We start from the raw sequence: 23,689 nt of genomic DNA on the forward strand, positions 1-23,689 counted from the left end.
CTAGGCTGTAAAATGAATCTGCATTGGATCCTTCCCTCTCATAAAAAAAACCGACTGCTCAAATAATTGTTTCTAGAGCAGCACTGTCAAGCAGGCAATGGAGATTCGAGTGACGGGAACACCTGTTAACTGAAGTAAGGAGTTTGCTCTCAGCGAAGCTTGGCAGCCAGCATTTGAGGCTATAAGACAGGAGATGAACCAGTCTGCGGTGTGCAAAGCTGCAGTGTGTGGCGGTCAGGACTTGCCAGTTACATTAACAACCGACCAATCCGTAGTTAACTGCTGTGAGAGGCCGTTGCGAGATCTGCGCACATGCTGGACACTGGTATCAACCGCATACAGGTTGATTCAGTGGCCCCTACCGATAGGTTCTATGCAACCTTCAATGCCTTCAGAAACCATGCCCGCACTTTTCGTCATCTCTCGAACACAGACTATTAGTCCTACAGAACAAATGAATGGCTTATTTCAATAGTGGTACAAGGCCATTTTTGTTCATGTAGAGATACACCGTCCTAAAATTAAAAGAGCGCTGAAAAATCTATAACTGGGATACCAGAAATATTCAAGCATATGGCTTCTTGCTAGAGATGAATCTTTCTTTCTGTTTGTTTGGCTCATTAATTTCAGAAGCATTAATGACAGGAAAGTGGAGGTAATGGACTTATACCACTATTGAAATAAGCCCTTAAATGAACAGGACCTTTTTGTAGGTACGTTAAATTTTGAACTGGGATACGTTTTCACTGGAGGCCACAGGTTTCTAGTTATTCAAGAAAAACATGTTTCAGAGTAAGTTCTGTATGTTTTTCTTAAATAAGTCCAAAACTACAGCGTTTCTCAATACAAAATTTTAAGTACATTAAATTTCGTCAAAAAGAAAAGATCTTTTTGAGCAGGGGCAGCTCAGTACCTCATATAAGAAGATGGACTGACACACACCGTCCCTTTGCCGGTTGAGACTAGCCATTCCGAAATGTCGCGCTGACGCTGCAGTCTTAGGCAAAAAGAAAACTGTGAAGGTTCAACGAAACTGACACGCCCTGAAAATCTTCGTAGGCATAAGAATTTTCTTGAACCAGCAGTCATTCATTCGCGTGGCTGTATGTCCTATGCATTTATATTTAACTATCATTACAAACAGAAACCCATTCTCCAGAACACTGTGCTCTCTGATCCACTTGTCTTCGTGTTTTTACCCTTGAGGCTTGTATCTCCCCATCACTCTATGAGCCATCTGCCGGGTTTGGATCGTTTTACGCATTGGAAGTCCAAGCAACACTGCCACAGGTCACGAAGACCCAACTCTACCGACAGGCCGCCGTGTCATCCTCAGCCCATAGGCGTCACTGGATTAGGTATGGAGGGGCATGTCGTCAGCACATCGCTCATCCAGCCGTATGTCAGTTTCCGAGACCGGAGCCGCTACTTCTCAATCAAGTAGCTCCTCAGTTTGCCTCACAAGGGCTGAGTGCACCCCGCTTGCCAACAGCGCTCGCTAGACTAGATGGTCACCCATCCAAGTGCTAACCCAGCCCGACAGCGCTTAACTTCGGTGATCTGATGGGAACCGGTGTTACCATTGTGGCAAGACCGTTGGCACCCAGAAATACTTTTAAGATACTATGTCCGGTTTCTGAGCATTACGTCCGTTTGAGAGAGCGACAGTTAATACAGCATCAGAACAGTCAGTAGCAAGTCTTCTAACGATATTTCTGATGCTGTATTAAAATAATCTGTAACTCAACAAGAGACACGGAATTCCATTCATTGCTATCTGAAGACTATCTTCTCCCATTGCTTTCCTTTCTTTTTAATCTCACCTCATCTTGTATTACTTTGGAAATGTATATTCGTGATGTTACCTGAATTTCTGCTTCAGCTCTTTTGTCGGAGTTGCTGTAGGATCCGACGGTTTAACTGATGAAATGCGATCTCCACCGAACATCAGTTCCGTTTTAGTCTCTTCGTAATCTTATTATATTATTTCCAACGGCCTCACTACCATACTTTCGTATAGCCTTCTCTCACTCTCTCCGAACAGGTGTCCTAAGTTCAGAAAATTCTCTTACATTTCTCTCATCACTTACGCGAAACACTAATTTTCTTTTTAATAGAAGCCTTGGTGTATTTGATATAACTTCAGTCATTCGCACTGGAAAATACCTTACATACATCGATCTTTTGTCAGTTTCTGTGTAATACACAGGTTCTAAGATACTGAACACTTGGCTAAATTAATCCCGTTCACTTTCATAATCTTACTTATATTTGCTACAATCCGAGTTCAGGCTTCCATATTTTCTTCCTGCTACGCCATCGGTATCTAATGAGTCTCTGATCCTTTCGAGTCCGATAATGGTTCACGAGCGCTATATCACGTAGTACGTCTATACCATTCGATAACACACAGTTAATTTTATTGTTCTTCCAGTCAGGCGCTTCAAAGTCCAATTCCTATTACGTTCCTGCTAGACAAATGTATTTAAGGAGTAAAGGTTAATCTTACGGGAAAATTTTGTAATGATAACCTGTATTGCAGAGACTCGACATGCACTCCGATTGTAAACGTCGAGACGATATTCGCACCCTTTACAAACCTACTGCAGCGTGTCGGGGGTGATTGACGCGGCTTCGATCCCCTGCCATAACTGTGACAAGGAGTGTGACACGGAAGGGACAAATACTGAATCCTCCACACAGACCCACAAAAAAAAAAAAATCACAAACCGTAAAGGCTCGTTATCGTAGTGACCACACAATGTCACCAGCATCTACACGGCCAAGCCATCATCCAGGCTGATGTTTGTTTAGGTATTCCCTCACAGCGAAACGAAAAAGAGGAGTTACACCATATTCTTATCACATGAAGTCGGTGGAGTCCTCTTGCAATAGCCATAAGAAAGCATGTCAAGAAAGCAAAATGTGTATGACAATTTTACTCATGATTAGAAAAAAAGGCTGTAAATACTTTCCCGGCGCAAAATACAATTGATCTTTGTGAATCTCGCTCGTGTTGGATGAAGGAATGGGGTTTTCTGTTCTGCAAAAACTCATATTGTGCCGATTAACTTTGCCGTTAGTATGAAATGTGATGTGTTGGTAAATGTGCCAACACCTTGTAGATAGAGGCGGCCTAAATGCACGCTATCTAACGCAGACGGGCGTGAATTCTGGAACAGGATAAGTAATGAATTCTCATAAGAAAAGTATGCAGCTCCTCGAATACTTAACTTTATTCCATGTTGTGGTACATCGCTGTTGATAATACAAATAAGACTCTCTTCAGATACGGTTAATGGCGCCTTGCTAGGTCGTAGCCATGGACTTAGCTGAAGGCTATTCTAACAGTCTCTCGGCAAATGAGAGAAAGGCTTCGTCAGTGTAGTCGCTAGCAAAGTCGTCGTACAACTGGGGTGAGTGCTCTTCCGTATCTCGAGACCTGCCTTGAGGTGGCGCTCGGTCTGCGATCACACAGTGGCGACTCGCGGGTCCGACATGTACTAAATGAACCGCGGCCGATTTAAGCTACCACCTACCAAGTGTGGTGTCTGGCGGTGACACCACAAAATGTTGCATCGGCACTAAAAATTATACTCTCTGACGTGTCATTGTCAGTGTTCATTCTAGCCAACGCATCGATGTAGAAGACAGGTTGTGCGGAATAATCTCTTCGATTCAGTGCATGAACAGACTGTAATTTGCAAGCTTTCATGCGCAAGTGTTTACAATTATGCGAACTGGTGATTGTCGGATATGAAGGTCAGAGCTTGCACGAAGCATTGATTTCTGTGGGCTTTGTTGGAATGCTGCTCGAACGTGATCAAAATTTTTCTCCTGTACGGTAGTCAGACCAGGACTTTTGCCTTTGCATATGCAGCCCTTCTCTTCATACTGTTTGTACAGGCATAAATGGAGACTTCACTGGATGTGCAATATCCTATCAGAGCAAGTGACATACGCAGACTCCGTTACACTCCTCTAAAGATACATGTTAATTGTAAATTATGCAACGGAATCGCTATCGTCAAATACCCTAAAACATAGAATGATAATGTGAAAAATCACAATACTCCTACTTTATAACTATCTGTTCCATCAATAGAATAAATCACTGCACTGAAGAGAACTACGTGCATCTTCAAGCAAAAATGCAAATGAAACATAAGCCGATTTTTTTATATTAAACAATAACAAAGTATTGGCATTAACATTCTATGAAAAAACAAAGTTAATTGTTGACGTCATCTAACAAGATAGGCAACCGTAAGGATGGCTACTCTCTCGTAGCTGCAAATGAAATGGTTAACCCGACACAACGATTAATTTGGTAAATCCAGTGTTCCATTCAGTACCACATCGAATGGCACTAAGGCATGAGTCGGATTTAGTGGAGTTGTGGCACCGTTGCGCTTCCTACCTAAACACTAACACCAACGTAATGAGCTGTGATGCTGTAAACTCTTATCAGTCTGCTGTGGCAATGAGTCGGAGGACCATGGTCGCAGTGAAGGATCAGAATCTCGCTCGTCATGACCCCTCCAAGCGCCACGATGTCTTGATCCAGTTACCTGTCTCCATCCACAATCCAACCGAGAGAATCCCTTCCTCTTCCGACATTCCACATATCCTCAGCAAACTGATGAATATACTTTTTATACCTTGTTCTGAAGGGGTGCCAGCACAGATTTTTTTATGTGAGACTCAAATGTTTTCTCATAACCTTGAATGGTATGTAACATTCTTCGGTATTAATAACCGCGTCATCTGTATTCAGTTCTCTGTCAGTGGATCACTACCGGTTTCGTGGCACTGAAAGCCACATCTTCAGGTGAACATATGACTAAAACATTACAGCGGCAAAGCTCGGAAACTTTTTACCCAAATTTCGTTGTCCATCAGAACAAAACACCACTAAGCGGCGTTATGTCGTACAATTAAACAGCTGGATTCCAATATAGTGGATGGGCTGCTTCTCCGGTCTACACGGAATCGCTTACAGGTGCTTCGGTCGCGTGCTGTGAATGCTAAGCTGCGATCACCCCGTTGCACACCCAAGGATGCAAATGAGTTCACTGATTACGACAATAGCCTACTGATATTGTAATCGCAGGAAAATACGTTTTTCGGTCTTGTGCTGACGGGCAATGAAATTTGGGTAAAAGGGTTCCCAGCTTTTCCGCTCTAATTGTTGTGACTTGGCAAGACAGCCAAGTCACTAGGAGAGGAACCCGAAAGGCACGCGTTTAAGCTCACGCAGACTGGCGTGAGGTCTGGAATAGGTCAAGGTCTTATAGTAGCAAAAATAGTACGTGATTTCTGAAATACTTAACTTTAATCCATAATTGGTGAACATCGGTCTGACGGTACATGCACCACAAGATAAATAGCAAATGATAATGGCGCCTTGCTAGGTCGTAGCAAATTACGTAGCTGAACGCTATGCTAACTATCGTCTCCGCAAATGAGAGCGTAATTTGTCAGTGAACCATCGCTAGCAAAGTCGGCTGTACAACTGGGGCGAGTGCTAGGACGTCTCTCTAGACCTGCCGTGTGGTGACGCTCGGTCTGCAATCACTGATAGTGGCGACACGCGGGTCCGACGTATACTAACGGACCGCGGCCGATTTAAAGGCTACCACCTAGCAAGTGTGGTGTCTGGCGGTGACACCACATTAATGTTTTAGTCATATGTTAACCTGAAGATGTGGATTTTAGTGCCATGAAACTGGTAGTGATCCAATGATAAAGAACTAAGTACAGCTGAAGTGGTTATTAATACCCAAGATTAATATTCATAGGTGTGGTTGCCCTACCTACGCGGTTGTCTGTAGTTATGTAGCGTTTTCTTCCTCCCTTCTATAATACTGTTGCCAAATTGTAGGTGATCCATTGTTCCCTACCCACTTGTAAAGCCAACTTGTTCCCTTCCTTGTTTGTGGTCTGAAGTTTCCTCTAAACAACTTTTGTGAAAACGGTTCATATAAATGACTAATGGACCAGTAGCATTTCGAATTCCCTGCTCCCTTTCCCGTCGATTACAAAGAATTATTACAACAGACTGATGTCGTCCTCTGGACAAAAATAGCTGTACAAATTTATTCCACTTCCCCCATCTGTTCTTTTCTGCTTTACCATTTCTACTACTAGTCTAGCATGCTACAGGGGAGTAACTGGGGAAATGTCAAGTATCAGCTTTCTACTGCTATCCACAGTAATAATTCCCTCCGGTTTTTTTCTCTTCCCATGACATGAATTACATAACCTGCTTCGATAGAGCACTCACTCTCACAGTCCGTTATTGAGTGTTCGCACAAATAATTTTGGAGTTAAATTTGTAATAATTTTTACCTTCACCGCAGCCGCATATGGTACTTACCTGTAATCTATTGTCTTAACATCATCGCGAATACTTGCCTTCGTCCTATTTAGAATTTCATGAAGTGAAGAAAGAATTCAGTGTATGTTTTTATCTCTCTGGGTAATCGGATCTAAAAGTAAAGTTGAACAACAGATCCGAATAGCTGTATACAGAATTAAATTATATTTCGTCCTTGTTCAAGTGAAGTTAACGTTTTCGCAGGTGTATAAACTGGCGGTTATTCTGGACGCACAGTGAGCGATGTCTGCCCTCTTGGCCGCAGTGTGGCTGCTTATAGCAGCAGGAGTCGGGCATGGACAATCGACGCCGCCCAACATTATTTTCATAATTGCAGATGACTTGGTAAGTCTCCTCTCATGATGAAGGAAGAGCAAAAGTAGCTAAATGAATTCATAGAAATTAGTAATAGAAGCCTTGGTGCATTTGACATAACTTCAGTCATTCGAACAGGAAAATACGTAACATACATCGATCTTTCGTCAGTTTCTGTATAACACACTGTTTCTAAGGTACTGAACACTTGGCTAAATTTAATCCCGTGTACTTTCGTAATCTTACTTAATTTGCTACAATACGACTTCGGGCTTCCATATTTTCTTCCTGCTATCCCATCAGCGTCTAACGAGTCTGTGATCCCTTTCAGTCCGATAATGGTTCGCGAGTTCTATGGTACTAGAGGGAACTGTAGGTGGGCAAAACCTGTAGAGGAAGACAGAGATTGGAATGCATCCAGAGAATAATTGAGGAAGTAGGCTGCAAGTGCTACTCTGAAATGAAGAGGTTAGCACAGGAGAGGAAGTTGTGGCGGGCGGCATCAAGCCAGTCAGAAGACCGATGACCCCCACCCCTTCCAAAAAAAGAAAGCTGTGTGTCGTATACTGCGATTAGGAAACGTGACATTCATATCAGATAGCCCTTATGGTTTATCTAATAGAAACTTAGGCGTGCTACAATCACAGAATCACAGTTGCAGCGACAGAAAGTGAATGCATAAGACAACGATTTACATACACATACAGACAAGCTATGACCCCTTCCCACATGTGTACTGCTTCCGATTTACGGTAACATTAAAGGACATGCTACTCTGATATATAAAGTGTACGTCTAAGAGAATTGTCACATATGTTAAACAACACTATCCAGTCACTTTAATGTAGCCACGAAAACCCTTAATAAACACAGTTTGTAGCTCTTATCGCTGAAAGATGTGTAGGAAGAGGGTCAGTGAAGATCTGGAAGGAACCTAAAGCGGCAGTTGCGTCTAATGTATGATCACTTAAATTTTTTTTACGCAGCAACAGAGACGAATGCTGAATTTACTATGTTTTATGAAGTGTACAGCAAATGTAGGTCCGCTAATTGTTCCATATTACATGTAATTTGAAATCTCACGTAGACAAGCTTGACACCAGAATGAACCACATCAACAGAACATCGGATAACAATGAGCGTTTAAGACTAGTCATGTCCAACATGTACACAATGAAGAACGAGGGTGAGTCAAATGTAAATATTAAATTTGTAATAACAAATCGAAATTCCGCGGCCGTTATCGGGTAAGTTGGTAAGCGTGCTACAAACAGCGTGCAGAATGGCCTGTAGGTGGCAGCATAGTGCAGATGCACACATACCGTCGCAGTATCAGTATAGCGATGGCCGCCCCACTTGCGACTTGGACCAGGAAAGAACAGCGTTTTGTTAATCGGTTTTTGCGTAGTGAAGGTGTGAAACCTATTGAAATTCATCGACGAATGAAGGTTCAGTACGGTGATGCATGTCTGTCACAGCAGCAAGTCTACGAATGGAGTAGGAAATTCGCAAATGGTGCGACTTCGGTGGAAGATTCTCCTCGTCCAGGTCAGGCACAACGAGTTGTGACTCCACAGAACATTGCAGCAGTTGAAGCCATAGTGAAGGAAAACCGCCGAGTGGCACTGAATGACATTGCAGCATGTTTACAAATTAGTCATGGGTCAGCACACCACGTTGTGCATGATGTGCTCCAGATTCACAAAGTGCGTGCAAGATGGGTGTCACGACAGCTGACTCCTGAAATGGGAGAACGACGTGTTGATGCTTGTGAAGAACTTCTTCGGCGCTTTAAACGAGAAGGTGATGGCTTCCTTGCAAGAATCGTTACTGGGGACGAAACCTGGGTTCACTTCCACCAACCGGAAACGAAGAGAGCGAGCAAGGAATGACGCCATTCCTCATCACCAAAACCAAAGTTGTTTCGAGCAGATCCATCAGCAAGGAAGGTTATGCTGACTCTCTTTTGGGACAAAAAGGCGTCATTTTGGAGCAGTACATGCCTAGAGGGACCACTGTCACCAGTGCATCACACACAGATCTCCTAAAAAATCATCTGCAGCCTGCAATCAAATCAAAGCCACGTGGATTGCTGGCAGCATGTGTCCTTTTGCAACATGACAATGCAAGGCCTCACACTGCCCGTACAACAGTTGCAACAATCACAGACCTACAATTTGAGTGTTCCTCATACACCATACCCACCAGACCTTGCCCCAAATGATTTCCATATGTTTGGACCACTCAAAGACACAATGGGAGGAAAGAAGTTCCATCTGATGAAGAGGTACGCCACGTGATGCATGAGTGTTTGCGCGGACTATCAAAAGAATTTCTTCTAAAGGAATTTATGCAATTTGTAAGCCCTGGAGGACTTGCTTTGAGCGTGGGGGAGATTATGTTGAAAAGTGATACAGCTTTGTGCCACTTCTTCACAATAAATAATATGTTAAAAAATATTAAAAATTTTCATTTGACGCACCATAGTAACAAGCCGATAGTTACTGCAGCTATTTTTACATGTGTTTTAAAACGAATGCAAATAAATACAATATTGCAGCCTTTTTACAGAAGTTTCGAAATGAATCAACATAAAAAGTATTATGCTTAAAACAGATCACTGAATACACTACGTGGATAGAGTAGCTGTGTAATGTGATACTAAGATAAAATTAAGACCAGACGTATCGATATCCTTTTGGGAACAAGTACATGGTCTGCGATATGTCGTTCAAATTTTCCATTGAATTCTTATTTTTCGCATCAGATCATTTCATTTCAAACAGTAGGTCTAAGTACGTAAGTTTTTGAAAATGTTTGTAAATTTCCTGCTCATCTGAAACATCCGGGCATTATATAAAATGGTATACAGGAACTTCATGATGGTTGTCATCCGGAACTGGTTGTTAAATAACAAATATTTTCAGCACCTCGAGGAGGACATCATGACGTTTTTAATCTCCTAAAGAAACTTCGAACAGTAAGTTCATATAAGTATAAAGCGTTTCCTATCTTGTATACCATTACTCTCATTTCTTGAGAGAATAATTACCACATCAGAAAAACTTGTGTTTCAGGGTTGGAATGATCTGAGTTTCCACGGCTCCGATCAAATCCCGACACCCAACATCGACGCCCTGGCTTACAACGGCATCATACTGAACAGTCACTACGTGATGCCAACATGTACGCCGTCCAGGGCGTCCCTGCTGACAGGGAAATATCCCATACGCTTAGGTGAGGAAAGTATTTATCTCAAGATCCTAATATATGGAACACTCCATCTCTATGTGTTGCCTTAAGAGGAAGAAAATCTTTTCGCGATAACTTAAATGTGACAGACACATCGATAAAATACTGCACTTGGAAATTATTAGATAGAAAACAGTTGTCCATAATAACATACAGTGTAATATTTATTTAACTATATGGAATGAAGTCGTCCTAACTTCTGACGGTTTGCGTTAGGACGTTCAAACTGTACGGCTGGCCGCGGTTGGCGCTTAGCGACGAAGCTCACTTTCATTTTGTTAGGTTCGGCAATAAGGAAAATTGGCGCATTTGGGGGACTGAGAATCCACATATCGCGAACGAGAAGTCTCTTCACCCTCAACGGGTGACTGTGTGGTGTGCAATGTCCAGTGACGGAATAATCGATGCTACATTCGTTGACGGCACGTTAACTACCGAACAGTATGTGAAGGTTTTGGAAGATGATTCGATCCCCACCATCCGAAGTGAATCTGATTTCGAAAAGATGTCGTTCATCCAAGACGGAGCTCGACCCCATCGAAGCAGGATAGTGTTTGATGTTCTAGAGAAGCACTTTGGGGAACACATTCTCGCTCTGGGATACGCAGAGGCTACTGGCATGGGCCTCGATTGGCCTCCATATTCTACGGATCTGAACCCATTAGGCTCCTTTTCGTGGGGCTATATTAAAGATAAGTTGTTCAGCAATAACTCCAAAACCTTTGCTGAGCTGAAAACAGCTATTCAGGTCATCGACAGCATCGATATTCCGATACTTTAGCAGGTTACACAGAATTTCGCTATTCGTCTGCGCCACATCATCGCCAATGACGGCAGGCACCTCGAACATGTCATAACCTAAATCCAAACATCTGTAGTGATTTTTACATGTGGAATAAAGTGTGTGCGCGCCGTAGTTTGTACCTAATTCACTTTTCTTGTCTTCATATGCTTCAATAATTACCGCCCTGTATAGACTGATATTTCTTATTACCGCTATCTCATGAGAACTTCAATGTCAAAGTCGATATAAACTGTAGGATGTTGGGAAAATGTAATACAGTCATAGAGTTTTTTCTGTCTGTGCTGTCAAAAGAGAGATATCGAGAATCAGAATCACACGTATCATAGAGCATTCTAGGCTTACTACTTTGAGACGAGGAACTAATGTTCAGTAACGAATACGTTCTTTCAGTTGACGTAAGTTACACGTAATACAGCTCAGGCTCACGACCCACTTTTAAAAGTCATCACTGCCGCACTCAAAACATACATTAAATTGAATCATGAGATTTTGCTCGCACTCTCTCGGTGAAAGAACGCTGTCAGCAATATCACTTTCAGTTTTTACTGCTCTTTCATACACTAACGACTTCACGTAGTTCCATCAGAAACAACACCCCAATGAAATGGTCCACGGTATAAATGTTATCCGCGAAACATGAGCTCCACACTGTAATTCAGTAAATAGGGTGTTTGCCGTTCAGGTCCTCTCGGACATCAGTATCTGATGGGGTAGTGCACGATGCTGTTGAAACCACACTTATCGTTGCCATAATACTGTGGCAGTACAGCCTAGATTAATGTTGGCTTAGGAACACCATTCCACTGGTCTATATAATTGAATCAGTATATTTTCTATTAACAAGTTGGTGGAGAATCGTTATTGCTGGTATAAGAGATGTAGAGCTAAGTCACTTCATAGATAGCTATTACAGCAGTTTAGAACACTGTCATGTTATAAAAGGATTCCACCGTTAACAATGAAATCTGTGGAAAGTTCAGCAACGTAGTACTTCTTTGGATAATACAATTAAGGATTAAACTCCGGTCTCGTAATCAGCTGTCCCCATGTTTGCACACGTTGCCTACAACGGGAACACAAACACTACTGTTCAAGCACTCCCCAACGTGTATTTCTCGAAGTGTACCCGTGGTCTAGGGGTAGCGTCTTTCATTCTTAATCAAAACGTCGATCCCCGCCACAGCCTAAATTTTGATAAATAATCAGCATTGGCGGCCCAAGACTTCCGGCATAAGAAGTCAGCCTCATTCTGCCAACGGCCTTGTCAAAGACGGCGGAGGAGCGGATAGAGGTTCAGGGCACTCTCTTGTCCTAGGGGTGGGAAATTGCCCCTAAAGGCGGAAGACTCAGCATTGATCAACGACATGAGGATGCAGAAGGCAATGGAAACTACAGCATTAAAGACACGTAACGTGTATCCACAGGACATGTGGCCTGTAATTGAAGAAGATCATTGAAGATGATCTCTCCATTGGCAAAAGATTCCGGAATAGTGCCCCATTCGGATCTCCGGGAGGGGACTGCCAAGAGGGACGTTACCATGAGAAAATGATTGAATAATCTACGAAAGGATAACGTTCTACGAGTCGGGGCGTGGAATGTCAGAAGCTTGAACGTGGTGGGGAAACTAGAAAATCTGAAAATGGAAATGCAAAGGCTCAATCTACATATAGTAAGGATCAGTGAGTGAAGTGGAAGGAAGACAAGGGTTTCTGGTCAGATGAGTATCGGGTAATATCAACAGCAGCTGAAAATGGTATAACAGGTGTAGGATTCGTTATGAATAGAAAGGTAGGGCAGAGGGTGTGTTACTGTGAACAGTTCAGTGACCGGGTTGTTCTAATCAGAATCGACAGCAGACCAACACCGACAACGATAGTTCAGGTATACATGCCGACGTCGCAAGCAGAATATTAACAGATTGAGAAAGTGTATGAGGATATTGAAAGGGTAATGCAGTATGTAAAGAGGGACGAAAATCTAATAGTCATGGGCGACTGGAATGCAGATTTAGGGGAAGGACTAGAAGACAAGGTTACTGGAGAATAAGGGCTTGGGATAAGGAAAAAAAATGGAGAAAGCGAATACCCTGTTCAAGATTCACAAGAAGAGGAGGTATACTTGGAAAACGCCGGTATATACGGGAAGATTTCAGTTACCAGAATGAGATTTTCACTCTGCAGCGGAGTGTGCGCTGATATGAAACTTCCTGGCAGAATAAAACTGTGTGCCCGACCGAGACTCGAAATCGGGACCTTTGCATTTCGCGGGCTGGTGCTCTACCAACTGAGCGACCGAAGCACGACACACGCCCGGTACTCAAAGCTTTACTTCTGCCAGTACCTCGTCTCCTACCTTCCAAACTTTACAGAAGCTCTACTGCGAACCTTGCAGAACTAGCACTCCTGAAATAAAGGATATTGCGGAGACATGGCTTAGCCACAGCCTCGGGAATGTTTCCTAAATGAGATTTTCACTCTGCAGCGGAGTGTGCGCTGATATGAAACTTCCTGGCAGATTAATACTGAATGCGCGACCGAGACTCGAACTCGGGACCTGTGCTTTTCGCGGGCAAGTGCTCTACCAACTGAGCGACCGAAGCACGACTCACGCCCTGTACTCACAGCCTTACTTCTGCCAGTACCTCGGCTCCTACCTTCCAAACTTTACAGGAGCTCTCCTGCGAAACTTGTAGAGCTAGCAATCCTGAAAGAAAAGATATTGCGGAGACATGGCTTAGCCACAGCCTGGGGGATGTTTCCAGAATGAGATTTTCACTCTGCAGCGGAGTGTGCGCTGATATGAAACTTCCTGGCAGATTAAAACTGTGTGCCCGACCGAGACTCGAACTCGGGACCTTTGCCTTCCGCGGGCAAGTGCTCTACCAACTGAGCGACCGAAGCACGACTCACGCCCGGTACTAACAGCTTTATTTCTGCCAGTACCTCGTCTCCTACCTTCCAAACTTTACAGGAGCTCTCCTGCGAACCTTGCAGAACTAGCACTCCTGAAAGAAATGATATTGCGGAGACATGGCTTAGCCACAGCCTGGGGGATTTTTCCAGAATGAGATTTTCACTCTGTAGCGGAGTGTGCGCAGATATGAAACTCCCTGGCAGATTAAAACTGTGTGCCCGACCGAGACTCGAACTCGGGACCTTTGCCTTTCGCGGGCAGGTGCTCTACCAACTGAGCGACCGAAGCACGACTCACGCCCGGTACCCACAGCTTTACTTCTGCTTGTACCTCATCTCCTACCTTCCAAACATTACAGAAGCTCCCCTGCGAACCTTGCAGAACTAGCACTCCTGAAAGGAAGGATATTGCGGAGACATTGCTTAGCCACAGCCTGGGGGGTTGTTTCCAGAATGAGATTTGCACTCTGCAGCGGAGTCTGCGCTTATGTGAAACTTCCTGGCAGATTAAAACTGTGTGCCGGACCGAGACTCGAACTCAGGACCTTTGTCTTTCGTGGGCAAGTGCTCTACCAACGGAGCGACCGAATCACGACACACGCCCGGTACTCACAGATTTACTTCTGCCAGGACCTCGTCTCCTACCTTCCAAACTTTACAGAAGCTCTACTGCGAACCTTGTAGAACTAGCACTCCAGAAAGAAAGGATATTGCGGAGACATGGCTTAGCCACAGCCTGAGGGATGTTGCCGGAAAGAGATTTTCACTCTGCAGCGGAGGGTGCGCTGGTATGAAACTTCTAGGCAGATTAAAACTGTGTGCCCGACCGAGACTCGAACTCGGGACCTTCGCTTTTCGCCGGCAAGCGCTCTACCAACTGAGCGACCGAAGCACGACTCATGCCCGGTACTCACAGCTTTACTTCTGCCAGTACCTCGGCTCCTACCTTCCAAACTCTACAGAAGCTCTCCTGCGGAACTTGTAGATCTAGCACTCCTGAAAGAAAGGATATTGCTTAGACATGGCTTAGCTACAGCCTGGGGGATGTGTCCAGAATGAGATTTTCACTCTGCAGCGGAGTGTGCGCTGATATGAAACTTCCTGGCAGATTAAAACTGTGTGCTCGATCGAGACTCGAACTCAAGACCTTTGCCTTTTGCGGGCATGTGCTCTACCAACTGAGCGACCGAAGCACGACCCACGCCCGCTACTTACAGCTATATTTCGGCTTTATTTCTGCCAGTACCTTGTCTCCTACCTTCCAAACTTTACAGGAGCTCTACTGCGAAACTTGCAGAATTGCCACTCCTGAAAGAAAAGATATTGCGGAGACATGGCTCAGCCACAGCCTGGGGGATGTTTCCAGAATGAGATTTTCACTCTGCAGCGGTGTGGGCACTGATATGAAACTTCCTGGGAGATTAAAACTGTGTGCCCGACAGAGACTCGAGCTCGGGACCTTTGCCTTTCATGCGCAAGTGCTCTACCAACTGAGCGACCAAAGCACGACGCACGCCCGGTACTCACAGCTTTACTTCTGCCAGTACCTCGTCTTCTACCTTCCAAACTTTACAGAAACTCTCCTGCGTACCTTCGAAAACTAGCACTCCTGAAAGAAAGGATATTGCGGAGACATGGCTTAGCCACAGCCAGCGGGATGTTTCCAGAATGAGAGTTTCACTCTGCAGCGATGTTAGCGATGATATGAAGCTTCCTGGCAGATTTAAACTGTGTGCCCGACCGGGACTCGATCTCGGGACCTTTGCCTTTCGCGGGCAAGTGCTCTACCAACTGAGCGACCGAAACACGACTCACGCCTGGTAGTCACAGCTTTACTTCTGCCAGTACCTCGTCTCCTACCATCCAAACTTTACAGAGGGTCTCCTGCGAACCTTACAGAACTAGCACTCTTGAAAGAAAGGATATTGCTTACCAAAAGGCAAAGGTCCCGAGTTCGAGTCTCGGTCGGGCTACAGTTTTAATCTGCCAGGAAGTTTCATATCAGCGCACACTCCGCTGCAGAGTGAAAATCTCATTCTGGAAACATTCACCAGGCTGTGGCTAAGCCACGTCTCCGCAATATCCTTTTTTCAGTAGTGCTAGTTCTGCAAGGTTCGCAGGAGAGCAACTGTAAAGTTTGGAAGGTAGGAGACGAGGTACTGGCAGAAGTGAAGCTGTGAGTACCGGGCGTGAGTCGTGCTTCGGTTGCTCAGTTGGTAGAGCACTTGCCCGCGAAAGGCAAAGGTCCCGAGTTCGAGTCTCTGTCGTGCACACAGTTTTAATCTGCCAGGAAGTTTCAGATTTCAATTAGATTACATCATGGTCAGACAGAGATTCCGTAATAAGATACTGGATTGTAAGACGTACCCAGGAGCAGATATAGACTCAGATCACAATATAGTAGTAATGAAGAGTAGTCTGAAGTTCGATACTTTAGTCGGGACGAATCAATACGCAAAGAAGTGGCATACGGAAATGCTAAGGAATGACGAGATACGTTTGAAGTTTTCTAACGCTATAGATGCAGCAATAAGGAATAGCGTAGTAGGCAGTACAGTTGAAGAGGAATGGACATCTCTAAAAAGGGCCATCACAGAGGTTGGGAAGGCGAACATAGGTATAAAGAAGGTAGCTGCGAAGATACCATGGGTAACAGAAGAAATACTTCAGTTGATTGATGGAAGGAGAAAGTACAAACATGTTTCGGGAAGATCAGAAATACAGATATACAAGTCGCTGAGGAATGAAATAAATAGGAAGTGCAGGGAAGCTAAGATGAAAAGGCTGCAGGAAAAATGTGAAGACATCGAATGAGATATGATTGTCGGAAGGACAGACTCAGCATACAGGAAAGTCAAAACAACCTTTGGTGACATTAAAAGCAACGGTGGTAACATTAAGAGTGCAACGGGAATTCCACTGTTAAATGCAGAGGAGAGAGCAGATAGGTAGAAAGAATACATTGATAGCCTCTATGAGGGTGAAGATTTGTCTGATGTGATAGAAGAAGAAACAGGAGTCGATTTAGAAGAGATAGGGGATCCAGTATTAGAATCGGAATTTAAAAGAGCTTTGGAGGACTTACGGTCAAATAAGGCAGAAGGGATAGATAACATTCCATCAGAATTTCTAAAATCATTGGGGGTAGTGGCAACAAATCGACTATTCACGTTGGTGTGTAGAATATATGAGACTGGCGATATACCATCTGACTTTCGGAAAAGCATCATCCACACAATTCCGAAGACGGCAAGAGCTGACAAGTGTGAGAATTATCGCAAAATCAGCTTAACAGCTCATGCATCGAAGCTGCTTACAAGAATAAGATACAGAAGAATGGAAAAGAAAATTGAGAATTCGCTAGGTGACGATCAGTTTGGCTTTAGGAAAAGTAAAGAGACGAGAGAGACAATTCTGACGTTACGGCTAGTAATGGAAGCGTGGCTAAAGAAAAATCAAGACACTTTCATACGATTTGTCGACCTGGAAAAAGCGTTCGACAATATAAAATGGTGCAAGCTGTTCGAGATCCCGAAATATGTAGGGGTAAGCTATAGGGAGAGTTGGGTCATATACAATATTTACAACAACGAAAAGGGAATAATAAGAGTGGACGATCAAGAACGAAGTGCTCGTATTAAGAAGGGTGTCAGACAAGGCTGTAGCCTTTGGCTCCTACTCTTCAATCTGTACATCGAGGAAGCAATGATGGCAATAAAAGAAAGGTTCAGGAGTGGAATTAAAATACAAGGTGAAAGGATATCAATGATACGATTCGCTGATGACATTGTTATCCTGAGTGAAAGTGAAGAAGAATTAAATGATCTGGTGAACGGAATGAACAGTCTAAACACTACACAGTATGGTTTGAGAGTAAATCGGAGAAAGACGAAGGTAATGAGAAGCAGTAGAAATGAGAACAGCGAGAAACTTAACATCAGGATTGATGGTCACGAAGTGAATGGAGTTAAGAAATTCTGCTATCTAGGCAGTAAAATAACCAATGACGGACGGAGCAAGGAGGACATCAAAAGCAGACTCGCTATGGCAAAAAAGGCATTTCTGGCCAAGAGAAGTTTACTAATATCAAATACCGGCCTTAATTTGAGGAAGAAATTTCTGAGGATGTACGTCTGGAGTACAGCATTGTATTGTAGTGAAACATGAAACCGGAACAGAAGAGAATCGAACCATTTGAGATGTGGTGTTATAGACGAATGTTGAAAATTGGGTGGACTGATAAGGTAAGGAATGAGGAGGTTCTACGCAGAATCGGAGAGGAAAGGAATATGTGGAAAACACTGATAAGGAGAAGGGACAGGATGATAGGACATCTGCCAAGACATGAGGGAATGACTTCCATGGTACTAGAAGGAGCTGTAGAGGGCAAAAACTGTAGAGGAAGGCCGAGATTGGAATACGTCAAGCAAATAATTGAGGACGTAGGTTGCAAGTGCTACTCTGAGATGAAGAGGTTAGCACAGGAAAGGTATTCGTGGCGGGCCGCATCAAACCAGTCATTAGACCGATGACAAAAAAAAAAAAAAAAAACTTTTAGAGACAGAGTGTAGGATGTTTACTGTCGAATCAACTCGCCCATGAGCCGTTGCCATCTCCTCAAACTTCTGTGTGAACGTTTCTTGGTCCCAAACCTCATCAGCTCTTGAACAAGTCAGTTTCTCGTAACTTACTGTGGAAGAGCATCCATGGAAAGTAGCAGAACGACAATGAAACCACGCGTAGGTGACAAGGCTTTGGACGTCCACCCCTAATCAGACAAAGTGGATGTCGTATACTTTCCTGTTACGTAGAGCAGGATGGACGTCGATCCGTGGAAGATCTGGCAAGAAAGTACAGTGTTACTGATGGCACGTTTCGCATCACACCGTTCAGCGGACATTGTAGAACAACTGGCTCGACATCCGGTGACTCATGCCATGTTGACTTAACGACATAGTCAATTAAGTTTTCAACGGGCACAGCCTCATCGAGATTGGACCATGCATCAACTGAAACTTGTCGCCTGACAGTATGAATTACTTTCGTTGCTACACGAGGTCGAAGGTGGTGATCAAATGCGCTGTCATCCAGGTGAACAGTTTCTTTAGCCGAGCAGTCTAAGGCGCTGCGGTCATGGACTGTGCGGCTGGTCCCGGCGGAGGTTCGAGTCCTCCCTCGGGCATGAGTGTGTGTGTTTGTCCTTAGGGTAATTTAGGTTGAGTAGTGCGTACGCTTAGGGACTGATGACCTTAGCAGTTAAGTCCCATAAGATTTCACACACATTTGAACATTTGAACGGTTGCTCTAGACATTCACCGTGGCACAAACGCATGCCTGATGGGGCAGCGTTATTCACCTGGGCTCCTATGGGAACTATGGTTGTAATCGAAGACACCATGAAAGCTGTGGACCAAGCGTGAACGCCGGCCGGTGTGGCCAAGCGGTTAAAGGCGCTACAGTCTGAAATCCGCGTGGCCGCTACGGTCGCAGGTTCGAATCCTGCCCCGGGCATGGATGTGTGTGATGTCCTTAGGTTCGTTAGGTTTAAGTAGTTCTAAGTTCTAGGGGACTGATGACCTTAGAAGTTAAGTCCCACAGTGCTCAGAGCCATTTGAACCGTTTGAACCAAGCGTGAACGTTATAACGAACCACATGCATCCTTTCAAGGTTGGTGGCATCCTACAGCAATATAAGTGACCTCGTCGGAAGGCCGTAACGATGCTACAGTGGTTTAAGGAGCATGTTAGTGATTTCACATTGATGTCTTCGTCACCAAATTCACCTGCTCTGAACACAAAGGAACAAATGTAGGGCTCAATTAGGAAATAGCTCCATGCCTGAAAACCAACGGTCTGCAGTTTACAAGAAATGCTTTCCCCGTGTCACCTTGTGTTACATACTTTCAGAAACCTATCAAGGACCTCTCGAATCCATGATACCCAGGAAAGCTGCCATGTTACGTTCCAAAGGTGGACCAACACTGTTTTAAGCAGCTGATCATCACGTTTCGGCTCATTTGTGAATCTACGACAAACATTAACGTGTTGTTTACAGCTCTAAAATTGACTGTGGGCACATTTATGTCTGTTATGAAGCGTAAGAAGTTTACAAAGCTGTACCTTACACACTTTGTTCATTCAAGTAGTCCTGCCATCTGAAACATTCATTTGCGGCCATCGGTTACTTTTACCACAGTTTTCAGCTTACGCTTCCCTACCGTTTCCATAATTGTGCACCTAAATGTTCGGATATCCATGTGGAAAGGAAAGAGAACGTTCATCGACCAACGACTACTGCCATTAGTTTTCTAACGATTGTTCACCAGATGTCACTGCAATAACCAAGTGTATCATTGCTGCGATGTTATCACGGTAAATGTATCGGGTGAAAGTTACTGGTAGGTCAAACAAATATCACGACATTCAATACAACTTCGGGAAGTTAAGAAAATTCTAAACACGCTTCGTTAGTATTAACCCGTTCAGGATCCTACATCTTCAGCCTATAGATTTTACGTGCTTAATTTCAAATATTTAACACGTTACCCCATTTGTAAACTAATCTCGCCCCTGGAGCTGGTTTACGCTTTCCGCCTCGAGGTATCATAAGTGATAACTCCAGGTTTTATTTTTTTCTCAGGCGCATGCGCAGCTAAACGTTTTCTGACTTGTGGTATCATGTGCAATTCGCATTGAACTTGCACGTCTCACGTCTTCATCCTTCTGCCGAGCAACACAAGCCTGGCAGCACTGACTGTGATTCGGATCGTGCAGCTGCACCGCATGTCTCGGCGAAGGACAAATATCTTTATAATCATAGGTGTTTTTACATGCTTTAATAATTTATTAAAGCTTTACAAAAATTTCTCAATTAATAGCTAACTATAAATTAGTGTTGTGACGGACATATAAGCTTTAAACTTGTGCCATACCTTATGATATCTCAGCCTCAATTCCCACTTTGCTTACCTCAGTGGTAGTGGGGTTATATTCTTTTAGCTTGTTTACCAGGCTTCATCGCCATGTTCCGAAGAATTTGTCAAAATGCCCAGCAGAAGGCTGCACCTTTGTACGACGTAGACAGTGCGAAGTGTTCCTTTGCTTCGCTACGACAGGACTTGCTTTACACATTCAACAAAAATTACAAAAAATTATAATTAAATCAGGAGAAGTAATGTTAACTCAGCACTGATCCCTGTGGTAACATCAGGAAGAGCAAAACCTCTTTGAAAAAATTTGGTATAGTAGTTTTCTTTAAAGTCATGTCCATTATAATTATCCAGGCTGTTATGCAGTGGTCGGTTGACGAATTCTGTGTCTATTCCCAACTCTTCGTCCCCGTCTGCGGTGGACATCTTCAAGGGGGTCTGTAGCTCGATGGAAGGTCCAACACACCCACTGGTTCGCTACTTTCTTCAAGTATTTAGGACTGTTTCCTCACAATTTTTGAAAGATTTGAACCAAGAGTGTATTTTGCCCTATCTTGAAATCTACGACTAAAGGGAATAATATGTGTAACGTACATGACGGTTTTTCTGTAATAAAAAAGAAGCAGGTGCAGAGTTGTGCGTACAATTAGCCTGCTGAAGTCCGGAGTCATCATATACCATCTATAAGAAATTTATTACTCTTTCAAGAACTTCTTGAGAGTCTTTCATTACTAACACTCACACAAAGCAATTAGCACAGTACCAACATACTTGCACTTTTAATAAGTGCTCGGTAGTGAAGAGGTTATACACGGAAGCTCTTCTGCTAATTGTCTACCATAGAGTCCTTTCTGTATCTACTCATTGCAGTACCTTCCATTTCACATTTTATCTGCCCACAATATAGCCTGCATTTTTCGATAGCTTCAAATGCTACCAGTCCCCTCTTCAGATTTCTAAGTTTCAGTCCCCAACTATGCATATAGGGACCCAGGCGTAAACTTTCAAGAACTTATTCTTCAGTTACGCATGAATGTCTTACACCATTAAAGCACTTTTGTTGAAGAAAGCGATCTTCACCTTATACAGTTCTGAAATATTCTTTGTGTACCCGACGTGTGTAATGTTGCTTCCTAGAGAGGAGAACTTTTTCTCTGCTTGCACTCCTGCCAAGCAGGTCGTTATTCTACGTCTACCTTTTCATTTCTGCATTCAGGTATGCAGGGAGCACCTCTAAATCCCACTATCAAGGGAGGGCTACCTGAAGGCAAAATCCTGCCGCAGTACCTCAAGGATCTGGGCTACGTAACCAGGGCTATCGGCAAGTGGCATCTGGGCTTCCACAAGAAGGAGCTGACGCCCACATACCGCGGGTTCGACTCGCACCTAGGGTACTGGAACGGCCACGTCGGATATTATGACATCATTTTGGACTATGGAGTAAGTACCTTCTACTAAATTCTTAAGTAACTTCTTTCATGCACATCCCAGTACCGTACACATAGATGCCACAGTGCAACAAACACTTGAGGACTTTTATAGAGTAGTTTGTATGTGTATGGTGCACGTGCATATGTACTCAAAAACCCACTACATTTGTGTGACTGCACAGCGCGTTAAAACTATTTCCCTCTCTTCCTATCCCCTTCTAGGATGAAGCACAGCAAAGAATGCGAGAGATCAGCGATCGTGTAGTCAAAACTGACCGGACATTTCCGTGTAGCTACAACAATTACAATTGTTATGTTGCTTTTATTTCCATGGAGGGTTCTCTGCCAGTCTTTGCAACCAGACACTAATCGTATTCAACACTTCCTGCGTTTCATAATAATTTTAGTGACAATACAAGGATACACACACACACACACACACACACACACACACACACACACATATATATATATATATATATATATATATATCAGGATCTCAGCAGGTTCTTCCATTTCTAAAGATCGGGGTCCCGTTATTTGCGAAGAGTGATAATGAACTCAGATTGATGACTTAGCAACCAATGTCACTTGGTTTAATCTTGATGGAACACCTCTGTGACGCTTCCAAATATACTCCACTACCCCTTTGAAAAAGTCGGTTTAGTAAGTCAATTTCGTCTTTTCCACATCGTGTCGATGCTACAACGATTCACCATATGTCTCTGATCGGCTTACACAGGTTTCAGTAGACCACTGCGCGAAGACACATATCAGTGAACAGAACATCTCTCCAAGTTTCTACTGGTAATCTGCGTTGTGATGTAGTTTAGGTAGGCGGTGGATGTGTCAGAACATTAGGACAAATCGTCCACTCCGTTCTGTAATATGTAATTAGTTCACACTAGCAAATAGGCAGCCCAGTAAACAGACTTCTAAAGGAAGTTGCTGTTACAAATTTCCATGCAGTTAGTGTCAGTGGCTTCAATCAGTTGTATGCATTTATTGACATCCGGCATGTCACAAAAGGTAAGCACCTTTAATGTGAAATAAGAACTTGCACAGTCTGTCGTGTGACAGTTGTCTGCTTTAGGTATGTCTTGGAGTTGTCACAAATTAACCTCATGAAAACCAGAGAGGCACCTACGAAATGCACTGTATACTAACCTTACAGCGTCAGGTACCCACACATGACAGTCGCAAATATGACGTTGCTCGGCCCAGTTTCTTTTATTAGAAACGAAAACAAAAACTTAACTGTGGATTTGTGAAAACACAACAGCTTTGAAATTGTGAAACTGTTCCTGTACGCTGGGTGGAGATTCTTCGCATATCTACAACGCAATTTTATAAATGTCTCTATGGCAACGCCTTTTCATAGCTCCACAGACGGCTATTGTTTACGCATACAGCTGTTGGCACTTTGCACTTGCAAGCTGTAAAAAAAGCTGACAGGCGCCAGGAATTTGCTTAAGTTGACTCGACTGCAAGAGTGCCTTAGTAGCAAGTAATAAACGTATTAAAACTTCATGCACGATGCGGGAATCTTCACGCACCTCAGTGTTTGTGACACCATATCTCTTGCACTACTTCGGTAGGTACATTCAGCGGCATATGTGGATACTGTCTGCACATGTAGTTGCGAATAGAATTAGTAGTAAAGAA

At 43.7% G+C, this 23,689-nt stretch overlaps 1 protein-coding gene and 1 pseudogene across 1 annotated transcript in view; one reads left to right on the forward strand and one right to left on the reverse strand.

Moving 5' to 3' along the window:
* The window catches only part of LOC124788394 (arylsulfatase B-like), an 85,974-nt gene that overhangs the window by 102 nt on the left and 62,183 nt on the right, over positions 1-23,689 (forward strand). The window contains exons 2-5 of the mRNA XM_047255660.1: positions 6,450-6,481; positions 6,645-6,724; positions 9,772-9,931; positions 21,811-22,034. Of these exons, the coding sequence (XP_047111616.1) occupies positions 6,450-6,481; positions 6,645-6,724; positions 9,772-9,931; positions 21,811-22,034 (496 nt within the window). The remainder of the gene's footprint in view (positions 1-6,449; positions 6,482-6,644; positions 6,725-9,771; positions 9,932-21,810; positions 22,035-23,689) is intronic.
* Positions 1,484-1,601, reverse strand: LOC124790653 (annotated as a pseudogene).

This window comes from Schistocerca piceifrons, chromosome 3 (assembly GCF_021461385.2).
Source record: "Schistocerca piceifrons isolate TAMUIC-IGC-003096 chromosome 3, iqSchPice1.1, whole genome shotgun sequence".
NCBI classification, from domain to species: domain Eukaryota; kingdom Metazoa; phylum Arthropoda; class Insecta; order Orthoptera; family Acrididae; genus Schistocerca; species Schistocerca piceifrons.